Here is a 14,838-nt window from a genome sequence, read left to right as displayed (position 1 = left end):
TCCTTTTGGTTTCTTTTTGGTGATATTGTTTTACTATAAACTCTGCTTCACATAACAAAAATCTTCATAATTATCAAGGGATGGCATTTCACTAGACTCACGTTAGAACCAGGAAAGGAGGCATTTGGAGTGCATTGGGATAGCTCTGGGACAGCTCATTTCTGTAAATATGTCTGTCTTTTCTCCCTCCTTTTAATTAGGATTTAGAAAAGAGCAGTAATGTTAGGAGATAAAAGAGCTGGGAAGAAAGACCCAGAAAGCTCTGTCAATCTCAGCCTGGCTAAGGAGGACACGTTAAAGTGTTTTTTGTGGAAAATCAGGCTTAGTCAACACATATTCAAAGTAAAGCGACCTTGATCTATTTCTAAATAAGAATCGCATAGATTGAAGTGCCTTGAGAGAATATAAATGAACCAAAAGGGAAGGAGGGAAAGCATCCTAAGAGATGAAGTTAAATCCAGAAAAGAAAACAATGGACAAGGCATTTCTTGCCACTTACCTTTTCTGCTGACTGGGCTGTGCCAAAAAAGATGGGAATGAAAGCTAACCAAATGATGCAGGTGGTATACATGGTGAATCCAATAGGTTTGGCTTCATTGAAAGTCTCTGGGACACCTCTCGTTTTAATGGCATAAACAGTACAAGTGACCATCAAGAGGATACTGTATCCAAGGGAACAAATGAGCGAGAGGTCAGAAATGTCACATTTGAGCACTCCCCTGGCGTTCTCCGGGTCCAGTGTCCGCTGCTCTCCATAGTCAATGATGATGTGGGGGGGATCCACCACAAACCAGACAAACACCCCAAGGAGCTGTATGGAGATGAGGCTGAAGGTGATCACCAGCTGGGATGCTGGACTAATAAACTTGGGTGCAGTGACTGATTTCTTCCCCTGCTCAAATATTCGGTGGATTCGGTTGGTTTTGGTAAGAAGGGCTGCATAGCTAAAACACATGCCGAGTCCCAGGAAGATCCGTCGGAAGGAGCAGATGATTGTATCTGGTGCTGCGATCATTAAAAAGGTGATTGAATAACAGAGAAAAATCCCCGTGAGGAGCACATAACTAAGCTCCCGTCCTGAAGCTCTCACAATAGGTGTGTCATTATAGCGGACAAAGGTCACGATCACAAATGTGGTGGCGATGATCCCCAGTATGGCAATGAACACCGGCGCCACGGCCCAGGGAGAATGCCACTCCAACTTGATGATGGGGATAAGCTGGCAGCCTGTGCGGTTGATGTTGGGCCTCTGATCCAAAGGGCAAAGTTCACAGGAGAGTTCATCCACCTGGTAATTGTAACCTTCACAGCGCTCACAGTGCCAGCAGCAAGGGACTCCCTTCACCGTTTTCTTCCTCTCCCCAGGCTTACATGGCAGGCTGCAGACAGACGCCGGGTGAGCGTGCTCTCTGTTAGCCCACTGCATGTCTTCTACCTGTGGGTATAAAAAATTAATGAGCCTTCCATTTTTCCCCCATTTATAATAGCCTAATCCTAGCCACAGGTGCGACATCAATCACTGAATGCTGACAGTACAAATACAGTCCACCATAATAAGAACCCCATTTCCTTCGCTGATATTGACTTTATGAAAGTGTTAAGTGATTGGATCCAATAAATCCTTCACGTCGTCAACTTGATGAGTATCATTAGTTTCCATTTACCTCCTCAGTGCTGACCAATCTGACATTTGGAGAAAGATTTACTGGCCCAAAGTGTTTTAAAACTCAAAAAAAAAAAAAAAAAAAGGCCCGTGGAAAGATGTTTTAGAGTTAATTACAAGTATAAATGCCAGAAGCCTTGAAATACTGGATTAGGATATAACCAAAAACTATACACATATATAAAAAGGGATGCAATCACTTACATGAAGTAGGCACATGTATAGAGACCAAAGCTTATTAGTGGCTAAGGGATGGGAGGCAGGGGAGAAGGGGGAGTCATTGCTTAGGGGGCACTGAGTTTCTATTAATGCTGGTGGAATAATCTGGAAAAAGATAGTGCTAATGCTTGCACAACGTGATGAACATAATGTCACTGAATTATACATGTAAAAATTTTTGAATTGACAAATTTTTTATACATATTTTTATCATGATAATAATAATTAAGACACAAGTCTTCCCACAACATTTGTGGAAATTCAAATCACACTGTGTCAATTTTGAAAGGAAAGGGCAAAAAGAGCTACCTGACTATCCTTATGTGATGTGTTCATGGAGATAACTATATTAAGTAACCCTTTTGCTCAGTGGCTTTTGTTTTTTTAGTCTTTTCATTTCCAATTTGTGGAAAAGCCTATGCTAAATAGTTTGATGGAACTCTTCTCCATTTTCAAAAGCAGTTAGGTGGCTTAAAGCAGTCAAATTGGTACAAATGAAGAAGGCACCCCACTGTGCCTTCCCTTTCTCAGGGCCTTAAATTCCCACATTACTCTTTGGGTTAAAAGACAATACCTCTAAAAATATAAATATGTTATCAGAAGGGGATAGTGTCAATCATCGATGTCTTAGCTTGAATTTATTTATCTTATTAGATATGCAGTAATTTTAGCAGGATTCTAATATGATAAAACTGGAAGCTGTGGATCGTAGGAAATCACTTATTATGAAAAGCGACTACTATAAAGGGTAAGCTCTATGAAGGCAGTGATTTTGTTCACCTCTGTGAGCAAACAGTGACTGGCATGTAGTTTGCCTTTAATAAATATATCTTAGATTCATGAGGAAGGAAGGATGGGAAGGACACCACAGCAGTACTCTGCGGAGTAAGGGGCCAACTTGAAAGTACTGGGATCTGGAAATAAATGGTCGGTTGATCAAGAGGCACAGAAAAGGGAGCTGAAGGAATATTTTTTAAAAAGCCACAATTTCCTCAGACCAGTTTTATTAACAATCCAAAAGAAGAATCATTCTACTCTGGGGAAATCAGCCTCCAAAACGGACCCCAATATCTTCACCTGGAATTCGTACTCGGATAGTCCCCTCTCACACTGAATGGGGCTGACCTACGTAAACAATTCTTCATCAGTAAGTACTTCAAGTCCTCAAGCAGTCAAGAAATCAAAGGACATGTTTCATTGGGCAAATCTGCTGCAAAAGACCTCTTTAAAGTGTTAAAAAGCAAAGATGTCACTTTGAGGACTGAAGTGCAACTGAGCTAAGCCATGGCATTTTCAATTTTCTCATATGCGTGTGAAAGTTGCACAGTGAGTAAGGAATACTGAAGAATTGATGCCTTTGAGTTACGGTGTTGACAGTATTGAATATACCATGGACTACCAGAAGAACATACCACCAGAAGAACAAACAAATCTGTCTTGAAGAAGTACAGTCAGAATGCTCCTTAGAAGTAGGATGGCAAGACTTCATCTCACATACATTGGACGTGTTATGGGGAGGGTCCAGTCCCTGGAGAAGGACATCATGCTTGGTAAGGTAGGTCAGCAAAAAAGAGGAGGACTCGTAATGACATGGATTGACATGGTGGCTACAACAATAGGCTCAAATATAGTAACAATTGTGAGGATGGTGTAGGACCAGGTAACATTTCGTTCTGTTGTACACAGGGTTGTTTTGAGTCAGAACCGACTCAATGCCACCTGACAACAATGTAGCAACATGTAAACAATGGAATATTGTGGAAATGACAGTTTGTTACTTCTGACGCTAGGTCATAAAAGATATTTTGGCTTCTGCCTTGTTCTCTCTTAGGTTACTCACTCCAGGGGAAGCAGCTGCAATGGCATGAGAATGAAGAAACTGAGGAAGGAAAGTGCCAATTTGCCAGGCATACGAAGGAGCCGCCCAGAAAGCAGATCTTCTGGACCCACTCAAACTTCAGATGACCACAGCCCCAGCCAATATCCTCACTGCAACTGCAAAAGGGACCCTGAGCCAGAACCACCCAGCTAAGTTGGTCCCAAAGTTCTGATACACAGAAACTTTGTGAGATAATAAAATTTTGTTGTTCTAAGTGATTAAATTCTGGAGTTTTTTTTTTTAGGAAGTAATAGAAAACTAATATGGCTCAAATTAAGCTTACCCATTCTGTGGCAACCAACATTCTAACATCAGTGTAATATGCTATTAAGAAAGTATATCCAGTAACAATTACCATGTATCCAAGAAAAAGTCCAGAAATGTGCAGTGTTGTCAATATCCCTTTATCACTTAACATTGCCTTCCATTTGGGACCATGTGACTGAAACTGTTCTCATGAATAGGTCTATTTCTTAAGGGCACTTTTCCTTTCTGACTGGATGAACGGTTGAGTGCTTGTGGGCAGAGACTTACAGTCCCCAAGCTCGATACTCGCAAACATCTGTCTTGTCTCGTCAAGGCAGAGTAGAGGATCCATGCATCTTTAATTCCAAACATCCTCCGTTGATAAAGAAGATGCTATTTCATGTGCCATAAGGGTACTCAAGACTATTGGATCTATCCTGTCTGCTCACCACAAAGGAAAGGCAATCTAAATCTGCTAATTTTCATTTAGGGTTTAATGATTTAGGAAGGTTGTTTTATTTACTTATAGGATTCCATTAGGAAAGAAAAAACAGTCAAACTGGAAGCACATAGTGGCTTCCCTGAAAAACATTAAGAAAAAATGAAATGCTCTACTGAGTGGCTGAAGTATTGATTTCATACCCTAATGGACTCCTATAAGACAATAAAATACTTTTTGTAAAGGTTATGTTTCAAAGTGAATTATCATAAAACAAAAATTGCATTTTTGGGGGGCTTCTACAAATTTATAATGTTATTGTCAAAAAAAAGGCAGCAAAACAAAAAATCTCAGAAACATTCAATTTCAGGATTTGTAGAGACCTTAAACTTTTTTTTTTTTTAAAGGTCAGCTTGTCTAACCACATGTTTCCTGCTTTAATCCTCAATACATCTTATTTTTCAGAAATAAAGATAGGAAATTTTCCTTGATAAATCTTGAGTGTACTCAATCAATGGAAAACAAATAAAGTAAAAAAAAATGTAAGACTATGGAAACAACACACTTTTTAATACTTGTGAATTTTTTAAAGTAAAAGTACGATATATCCAAACAATAAACGAGACTGCCTAATTTTCAGAACTATGTTTCAAAGCATAAACAAGGGTAGTTCAACTATTTTGCATTGCTATATAAACAAATTATGCCATCTTTCATAATAGGAGTATAAAGAGAAGCCTTACCCACGCATCCTTAAAATTTGTCTTTCATGCCCTTGGTGTATATTAGGGCTTTTTCTGTCTAAAATATGTCATCTAACAAATGGATGATTGTTATATAGATAGAACTTTGAGGATAAAACACATAGCCTATTCCTGTCTTGACAACGCTCACCAAATTGAGTCATTGGGTAGGTTCCAATCTAGTGCATTTCATGAAATGTAAGCCATCAGCTGGGTTCTGCTGTCAGAATCCTGTTGTTATTGCAAACAAATACACCCACAACCACATTAAAAAAATCTGGGCTGATGTTCACATTTTTTAATCTTTAATTTTTCTACAACATTCAACCTAGAATAATATTTGATAAATTCTTAAATAGAACATTATTTTTATAGAATAACGTTTTTATGGGTAGTTTTAATAATGCCTAAAAAAGAACAATTAAAAGCCCCATTAAAATTTATCATTTCCAGTATTCATTACAAAATTCTTACTCAGTGTAATATCTCCATTACAGTGTTTATCCCAGACGGTAAATGAAACTTACTTTCATTAATGTGATTACCAAACATGTAGGAAATTTTAAATATAAGACTTTCAGATAATTGATATCAAGTTTCATCATCCTTAATTAGCTCTTTTCATCTTGATCTACAAATAAGCATAGTATTAATATTTACTTTGGTGACTACTTAGAAAAAAAAAGAAAACCTGTTGGTTAGCAGCCATAGCTCTTAACCACTGTGCTACCAGGGCTCTGAGGGCTAATTTACCACCCCAATAGTCAAAACCCAACTCTGTTACTTATTTGATGGCAGATTGCGTATGCAGACATTTCCAGTGACATTGCAATTTTTTTAAACCTTTACTCATTGGTTTCTGCATAATCGATAGGCTTAAAAAGTGCATTCAATCAACAATGGGTAATTAAAATGTCAAAATTTGGAATTATATTTTGTGTATCTTAGCAATTTACATATGAACAAGTACATGTTGCACAGTTAATTGAATAATGCAATTCAATATAAAGTTTCTGATATATAAATACATATACATATGTAACTGGATACACAAATTTTTATAATCTCTTTAACATCCATCTATTTCCTTTGGGTTACTCACAACTTTAAAAGACCATGAAGGAGACAATGTTTTCCTTATCCTTAAACCTTCAGTATGGATTACACCTCAATACAAAGAAAACAAAAATACTCACAACTGGACCAAAAAGCAGCATCATGATAAACGGATAAAATACTAAAGATGTCAAGGATTTCATTTTACATGAATTCACAATCAATGCCCATGGAAGCAGCAGTCAACAAATCAAACAGCACATTGCATTGGGCAAATCTGCTCCAAAAGACCTCTTTCAGCTGTTAAAAAGCAAAGATGTCACTTTAAGGACTAAGTTGTACCTGACCCAAGCCATGGTATTTTCAATCACCTCATATACATTTAAAAGCTGGACAATGAATAAGGAAGATCAAAGAAGAATTGACACCTTTGAATTATGGTGCTGGAGAAGAATACTGAACATACAATGGACTGTCAGAAGAACAACCAAATACTGTCTTGGAAGAAGTACAGCCAGAACACTCCTTAGAAGCAAGGAAGGCAAGATTTTGTCTCACGTACTTTGGACATGTTATCAGGAGCAATCAGTCTCTGGAGAAGGACATCATGCTTGGCAAAGCAGGGTCAGTGAAGAAAAGGAAGATCCTCAAGATGAATTGACACAACAATGGGCTCAAACATAGCAACGATGGTGAGAATGACACAGAACTAAACAACATTTCATTCTGTTGTACGTAGGGTCACTATGAGTTGGAACTGACTCGATGGCACCAAACAACAACAACAAAGTGGTAGATTTAGTGTCCTTTGAAAATCTGATATTTTTCCCAGATTTAATCTAATATAAAATGCTCCCAGATTGATGTCCTGATTCATGTAATGTTTCAGAACTATATAATTTTTAAAAATGTAATGACTTCCCCTATTATAAAAGACTATTTAAAATTAAATTAAGAAAACAATCCCATATACAATAGCACCAAAAAGATATAAACACTTAGGAACAAATTTAATAAAAGTGTAAGATTTCTTTACTAAAAACTACAAAAAATTATTGAAAGTAGTTAAAGATCTAAATAAATAAAATATATTCCACGTTTATGAATCACAACACTTAATACAAGGAACATGGCAATAATTCTCAAATTTCTTTATAGGTCAATGTAAACCTTACTAAAATTCCAGCTGGCTTCTTTGCAGAAATTGACAAACAGATCTTAAAATTCATATGGAATTGCATGACACCCAGAATAGCCAAAATGATCTTGAAAAAGAACAAATTGGGTGGATTCACATTTCCTGATTTCAAAACCTACTACAAAGATACACTAATCATGAGAGAGTGATACTGTCATGAAGATAGACAGATCAATGAGATAGAATTGAAAGTCCAGAAATAACTCCTTACATTTATGGTCAAATGATATTTGACAAGCATGCCAAGACAGTTCAATGGAGAAAGAATAGTCTTTTCAACTAATGGTGTTGGGACAACTGGATATCTATGGGCAAAAGAATAAAGTTGCAACCCTGCTGCAGAGCATATACAAAAATTAACCCAAAATGCATCAAAGAACTAAAAGTAAAAGCTAAAATTATAAAACTCTTAGCCTTGGAGCAAACTTAAAGCTTTGGAGCAAAGCTAGGGTTAGGGTTAGGGTTAGGGTTAGGGTTAGGGTTAGGGTTAGGGTTAGGGTTAGGGTTAGGGTTAGGGTTAGGGTTAGGGTTAGGGCTAGGGCTAGGGCTAGGGCTAGGGTTAGGGTTAGGGTTAGGGTTAGGGCTAGGGCTAGGGCTAGGGTTAGGGTTAGGGTTAGGGTTAGGGCTAGGGTTAGGGTTAGGGTTAGGAATGGTGTCTTAGACATGACTCCAAGAAATCAGAAAAGAAAAATAACTGGACTTCAACAAAATTAAGTACTTATATTAAGTACTTCAAGAATTTTGGAAATTAAGATATTATAAAAAAAATTCAGAGTGAGAAAATCCATAGAAACAGAAAGTAAGTAGATTAATGGTTGCCAGGAATTGGGGAGAGAATGGAATGGAGTCACTGTTAGTGGTCATGGGTTTCTTGGGTGATGATGAAAATGGTCTAAAATTATACACACACACACACACACACATACAGAGTGTCAGTCAGTCCCTGGTTGGTGCAGTGAATCACTCTAATGCTAGCTGAAAGGTTGGTGGTTTGAACCCACCTACAGGCACCTTGGAAGACAGGCCTGGCAATCTGGTCCGAAAAGGTCACAGCCTTGAAAACCCTATGGAGTAGTTCTACTCTGCCCACATGGAGCCACCATCAGCTCCATACATACAACAACATACATATATGCACATACAGAGAGAGAGAGAGAGAATGGGAGAAGACTATTTACATTGATACTTTCAGGCAGCATCAACACTCAGTCTTTTATTTGCTGTACAAAAGACATACCATACACTATTTGCACAGGACCTAGGTCACTGTGGAGATTCAATAGTGGCCAAGATGTGGCTCTTGCCCTCCAGTCACATTGTAAGTAGAAAGGGAGAGAAACAAAAGCCAGTCCCAGCTGAGCATGAGGCTCCCTGGAGAGGAGAGAGGAAATGGTACCTGTAGAGAGGCACATGGCAGGGCCACCATGCCCAGGCTCCATGGTTGTGTGAATGGTGGCCTGGAGGAAGTGTAGAAGATAACCTGGGAAGAAGATCTCAAGAGTGCATGAGGTCAAAAAAAGTATCAAGACGCAGTTGCAAGAAGTTATGATACACTGAAGAAACTGAAGGTATAAAGAATAGCAAGAGTGCAGATTAAAAACATGGGATGGAGTGGCAAGAGACAGGCTAGAAAATAGGCTAGATGCCAGATCATGAAGGGCCTTATAAGCCATTTGAAAGGAGTTTAGATGTTGCTTAAAAGCAGAGGAGATCCTCTGAAGGGCTTTAACCAGGACAGGGGGCGGGGTAAGTCTTATGTTTCAGAAAGAAGCCTAGGCTGGAAGAGTCCTGACTAGACTAAAAAAAAAAAAAAAAAAAAGACACAGGAAATCCTGCTCAGGCTGTTGCAGAATTCCCGATGAAAGGTAAAGGAAACCAAAATCTAAGGAATGGCAGTGGGCATGAAAAAAAAAAAGAATCCTATCAGCTGCTTGTTTAGGAGCCAGCCAACTTTGGTACGTACATATTTTTAGGCACAAGAACATTAAGGGAAGATTCTTGGACCCAGGAGCCACTTGGGATCACAGCATTCTAGCCACTAAATACCTCAGTGGGGCTAAGGGACTAAAGGGCAGGCACTCTTGTTGCCAAGGAATAGTTACAAGATAGCTCAATCATCAGCAAACAAATATGGTGTTACAGATTGAGTTGTGTCCACCCAAAACGTGAGTTGGAATCCTAACCCCTATAGCTGTGGATGTAATCCCTTCTGGGACTAAGGTTTTCTTTGTTATATTAGTAAGGCCATACCACAGTAGGACCCCGACAAAAAAAAAAAAAAAAAAAAAGTTGCCATTGAGTCACTTCCTACTCACAGCGACCCTATAGGACAGAGTAGAACTGCCCCACAGTTTCCAAGGAGTGGCTGGTGCATTGTAACTGCCGATCTTTTGGTTAGCAGCTGAGCTCTAAACCACTGAGCCACCGGAGCTCCCCCCAGCATAGAGTGTGTCCTAATCCTAATTACCTCTGAGTTATAAGGAGCTGCAGAGGCACAGAGGCAAGAAAACAATGGGGGAAGAAAGATATCACATGAAGATTTCCTAGGAACCCAGGAACAGAAACTGAAAGACCTTCCCCCAGATCAGAGGGCCTTCCCCTAGAGCCAGTGCTCTGAATTTGGACTTCCAGCCTTCTGAATTGTTAGAAAATAAATTTCTGTTCTTTCAAGCCACCCACTTGTGATGTTTCTGTTACATACGACTGGTGTTGTTGTTAGGTGCCGTCGAGTCGGTTCCAACTCATAGCGACCCTATTTACTACAGAAGGAAACACTGCCCCGTCCTGCGCCATCCTGGCAATCGTTGTTATGCTTTTGCCCATTGTTGCAGTCACTGTGTCAGTCCATCTCATTGAGGGTCTTCTTTTCCGCTGACCCTGTACTTTGCCAAGTGTGATGCCCATCACTTACAGCAGCACTAGAAAACTAAGACACACGGCTTTATACTTGAAACCAAATCAAACACATTGCCGTCAAGTCATTTCTGACTCATAGCGACCCTATAGGACATAGTAGAACTGCCCCACAGAGTTTCCAAGGAGCAGCTGGTGGATTTGAAATATTAACCTTTTGATTAGCAGCCAAGCTCTTAACCACCGTGGGTCCTAGGTGCTGCAAATACAAAGAAGAACAGGACAGATGTTATCCTCACAAAGTCATAGGCTATGGGCAGAAAGACAATTAACCAGTAATGATGATGGAATTATAAGTGATATTGTAATTATCCACTGATATGTCTATTTCCTCACCAGACTGAGGACATTATTCATAGGAAACAGGTATTTATACTTACCAGCACCTATCATAAGATTTCAGATTTAGCAGGAATTCAATGTTTGATAGACATACAAATTAACTAATAAATAGATTGTATGGTAAACACATCTATGGCTACTCCAAATTTATAACTGCTCTCTAGTGTTTGAGTAACCTTGCTGATGGTATATCTGGCTGCTGCCTGAAGTATGTTTTTAGCCAGTAGGCAGGTATGATTAGTAAACGTATTCTTTTCTACACCTGTGTGATGTCTAGATGATTTCATCTATAGCCTCAAGAAATTAATTTTGAAGAGACTACATACCCTAACAGGAGTCTGAGGGAGGGTGGAAACTATTAATGGGCTCTGCTGCTGACCAAAAGGTTGGAGGTTTGAGTCCACCCATTGGTGCCACAGAAGAAAGGTCTGGCAACCTACTTCCTGAAAATCAGAAATTGTAAGCCCTAATCTAACACAAATGGGGTTGCCATGAGTCAGTCAGGATCGAGTCAGTGGCAACTGGTGTACACCCTGACACATACCTCACAAGATGTTGGAAACTTCTACCAAGTTTATGTCTGTGAAAGTGTTTTGTAAACAAAAAATGAAGAACAGGCAGAAACCTTGTATATCCCTTGATTTAGGATTGAGGTCCAGCAATGGAAAGAGGGCACCTACAATCTCCTTGTAATTAAGTATACCCAGTCTGTCCAAAAATTATGCCAACAGCAACAAGCAAAAAGCTACTGTCTCTGGACATGCTCTGCCTCTGCTCTTTCTCGCTTTTACCTTCCCACAGTGTTAGCTTTCATGTCAGCTCTTAATGCTGATTTCTGGCAATTTCCATATGAAGTGCCCCCATCATTAGCATCAATAACGACAGCTTTATGCAGAGAAAGTCACCAGGGAGGGCACCTTCTGCCCTTACCACTGAGGTTGGGATGGGGGCTTCTGTGAGTGTGCATGTTGGTGTGTGTGTTGTGGGATGAGGCCTTCAGCAAAGAACATGGGAAGTCAGACCTACAACACTTTTGGTAAACCAGACCAAAACCTGTTGCTGTTGAGTCCATTCTAACTCATGGAGACCCCGTGTATTGCAGAGTAGAACTGTGCGCCACAGGGTTCTCTTGGCTGTAATCTTAATGGAAGCAGCTTGTAATCTTTCACACCACTCCTGGATGGATTCAAAATACCAACCTTTAGGTTAGTAGTCGAGTGGAAACCATTGGCACCACCCAGAGACACAGGATGCACTAACTTATGACAGAGCTTCCCTCCAACACAGTGCATATACAAATACCCAGGGGATGTGTAGTTTTTGTAGCAAAAGTATTGAAGGAGAATAACGTTATCTTAATTTTATATTTCTGATAAAATTTTCTAATTTAAATGCCATTTAAAATGTTAATGTTTTTAATCATAACCCACTGAGGTATCATTGTATTACTACGTTCGTGATTATAAGATTTTAGTTGACCAAAATTACACTTTCAAATAATGTCCTTAAACAAAACCTTTTCACTTAAGATTAATTGATCTGAATTTTTACTAAAAAATGACCATTTTAACCTCTCAGAATGATTTAGTATATCAGGTATTTTCTGAATATTATTGGAATGTATTCATATTTTTTAACTTAAATCAGCTAAATCTTAAAAATATGACTTCAGTGTCATACAAGAATAGCTACATTAAATAAACAGTGCCAGAATTTTATGATTATTAAATTCAATTAAACTGGATCCATCATTGCTAATAATAAGTAGAAGCTAATAATAAGAAAATAAGCTCAGACTAATACTCTGTACTGGCAATTTTGTAACCTTTTAGAATATTCCTTTAATTATTCACATTTCTTATTTTTCCCGCATCAATTTAATTATTAATGCGTGCGGCAACTAAGGTAGTTCATTACAAGGCATTCTGTGATATTTTGAACAACTTAATAGACGTTCTACTCAATGTAAAACACTTCTCCCTTTGGTTCGGAGTCCCAGATCACACAGCAGACACGTCAATCCATGGAAAGTAACAGGAAGTTAAATACCTTCAGAGTGTTAAAAGACAGACAGAGGTTTGAAACGAATGTCTTCAGTGGCAAGCCACTTCATATTTCTAGGCAAACAAAATATAATGACGATGACAATAATCGACAGCAACCAACATTTATTGAGGGCATACCATGTGTCAGTACTGTTTATTTAGCAAGTTATTTAGAAATATAGAGTAAAACACATTGAGGAACAGTTATTTAAAAGAGTTGGATATTGGGGACTGCCAGTTTTCCAAAACTATTTTTGTAAGACCAACTCACTTTTTAAATCATATGTATAAATAAATTTAATAAGCAGTTTTTAAAAGAGCAGGTCGAATTGAAGTTAACAAGCCTAATAGAAAAGGAAGATGGACAAGAACAGGAGTGCAGGGAGCTAGAAATGAAACGCCAAATTAAAACTCACACAGGAACATCTGAAATGTAGAACAGAGTGCGCATAAAATCCAATTACTGATGTAGAGAACGACTTGTAAAGCTTCCCAAACCACTGAGGACAAAATGTACAGAGATTGAAAGAATAATAGAAAATATGGAAAAAAAAGGAAGACAGGGGCTATTTAGAAAAACTAGGGATAGCTAACGTTTCTGAAGGAAAAAATCAAAACAATCATTTTGGAGAAAAATAATCCAAGGTATGAGGAAAGAACACAGTTCTCTGCTGAGGAAACATCTATGCAAACAGATTGGAAGGCAGTATCAGTGGAAGAGGCCGACAAAACAGGATATTTTTGGAGAGGGGCAGGGGACAAGAATAAAAAAAAAAAACCCATAATAAGCACGCGAGACAAGAAAAGTCTCTCTAATAAAAATAAAACAAAGGAGAGTCTCAAACATGTCCACCGTGACGCAAATTAAGAATAAAAAGAAGCATACCTTTGAGGAGAAATGATTGTGACCATATAATTAATACCTTGCAAGTTTTCTTGCATATTTGAGAACCAAAGGAAAACTGTCAAATACTCAATCACAGACATTATATAACGTTAAAAAAAATACTATATTGAAAAAAAAAAAATGCCTGAATTGGTAATCCAGTGTACCGACAATGAAAGCAAACTTGAGAAGTCAGAAAAAGGAGCCAGCATATCAAAGATGAGTCCCTGAGCACTGTAGGAGATCTGCAGTAATGTCAGTTAGCCTAGTTATAAACTGAATGCAACTATCAATAATATTAAAAGACTATATGACATAAAGCCAAGAATATGATCAATCACAATGAACGAAATGCAAAACTCCAGGCCTCAATGAAAATATAACTGCCATGTGCTTTTAAGGGCAACAGAGCAAACAACAGAAAGAAAAGAAAAGAGACAAAAGCTATTAGAAAAATGTTAAATTGATAGAAATTCCAGCACTCTGAGAATACCTCTAAAAAGTAGATCATAAAGAAATGCTTACTAGATTAAAATAAAACAAAAACTACCTTTTAAAATCCACATTCTGATGACAGTTTCTAGGAAAACTAGAAATAAATAATACTAGGGCAATAAACATAGATGCGACCACTTAGAGATTGAACAATAACTCTCTTCAATGAGTCAGGTCAAACTGCAATTACAGACCATTTGAAAATAAAAGATAACGAGAATACTACATACAACATTTATGTGGTACAGATACATCTGCACTTAAAACAAAAATTTGTTCTCTTCAATTTTTTAAAATTGTAAAACAAGGAATAATTGAAAAAAATGAACAGTATTTAACTCAAGAAGCTAGTCAAAATAATAACATAAAACTAAGAAGAGTGAAGAGTTAATAATAATGAAAGCCACATTAAAGACTCAGAATATAGAATAATGGTTAATTCATTAAAAACAAAATCCAAAAGCATTTTCTATACCCACTGCCCTCAGGTCGATTCTGACTCATAAGAACCCTATTGCACAGAGTGGAGCTGCTCCATAGGGTTTCCAAGGCTGTAATCTTTACGGAAGCAGACGTCCAAGGCATTCTACAGCACAGAGGCTGGTGAGTTTCAACTGACAACCTTCTGTCGAGCTCTTAACCACTGCACCACCAGGGTTCCTTATTCTATTCCTATAGAATAGCCAATAAAAGTTATAGAAGGCTGGGCAGTCT

At 38.2% G+C, this 14,838-nt stretch overlaps 1 protein-coding gene across 2 annotated transcripts in view; it reads right to left on the bottom strand.

The window, feature by feature from the left end:
• The window catches only part of GRM8 (glutamate metabotropic receptor 8), a 913,900-nt gene that overhangs the window by 112,277 nt on the left and 786,785 nt on the right, over positions 1-14,838 (bottom strand). For both annotated transcript variants that reach the window (XM_064289754.1, XM_003407246.4), the window contains one exon: positions 500-1,435. In XM_064289754.1, the coding sequence (XP_064145824.1) occupies positions 500-1,435 (936 nt within the window). The remainder of the gene's footprint in view (positions 1-499; positions 1,436-14,838) is intronic.

The sequence above is a fragment of the Loxodonta africana genome, chromosome 8 (assembly GCF_030014295.1).
Source record: "Loxodonta africana isolate mLoxAfr1 chromosome 8, mLoxAfr1.hap2, whole genome shotgun sequence".
NCBI classification, from domain to species: domain Eukaryota; kingdom Metazoa; phylum Chordata; class Mammalia; order Proboscidea; family Elephantidae; genus Loxodonta; species Loxodonta africana.
Note: the sequence above shows the minus strand (reverse complement) of the source record. Positions and strands in the feature narration are given on the sequence as shown.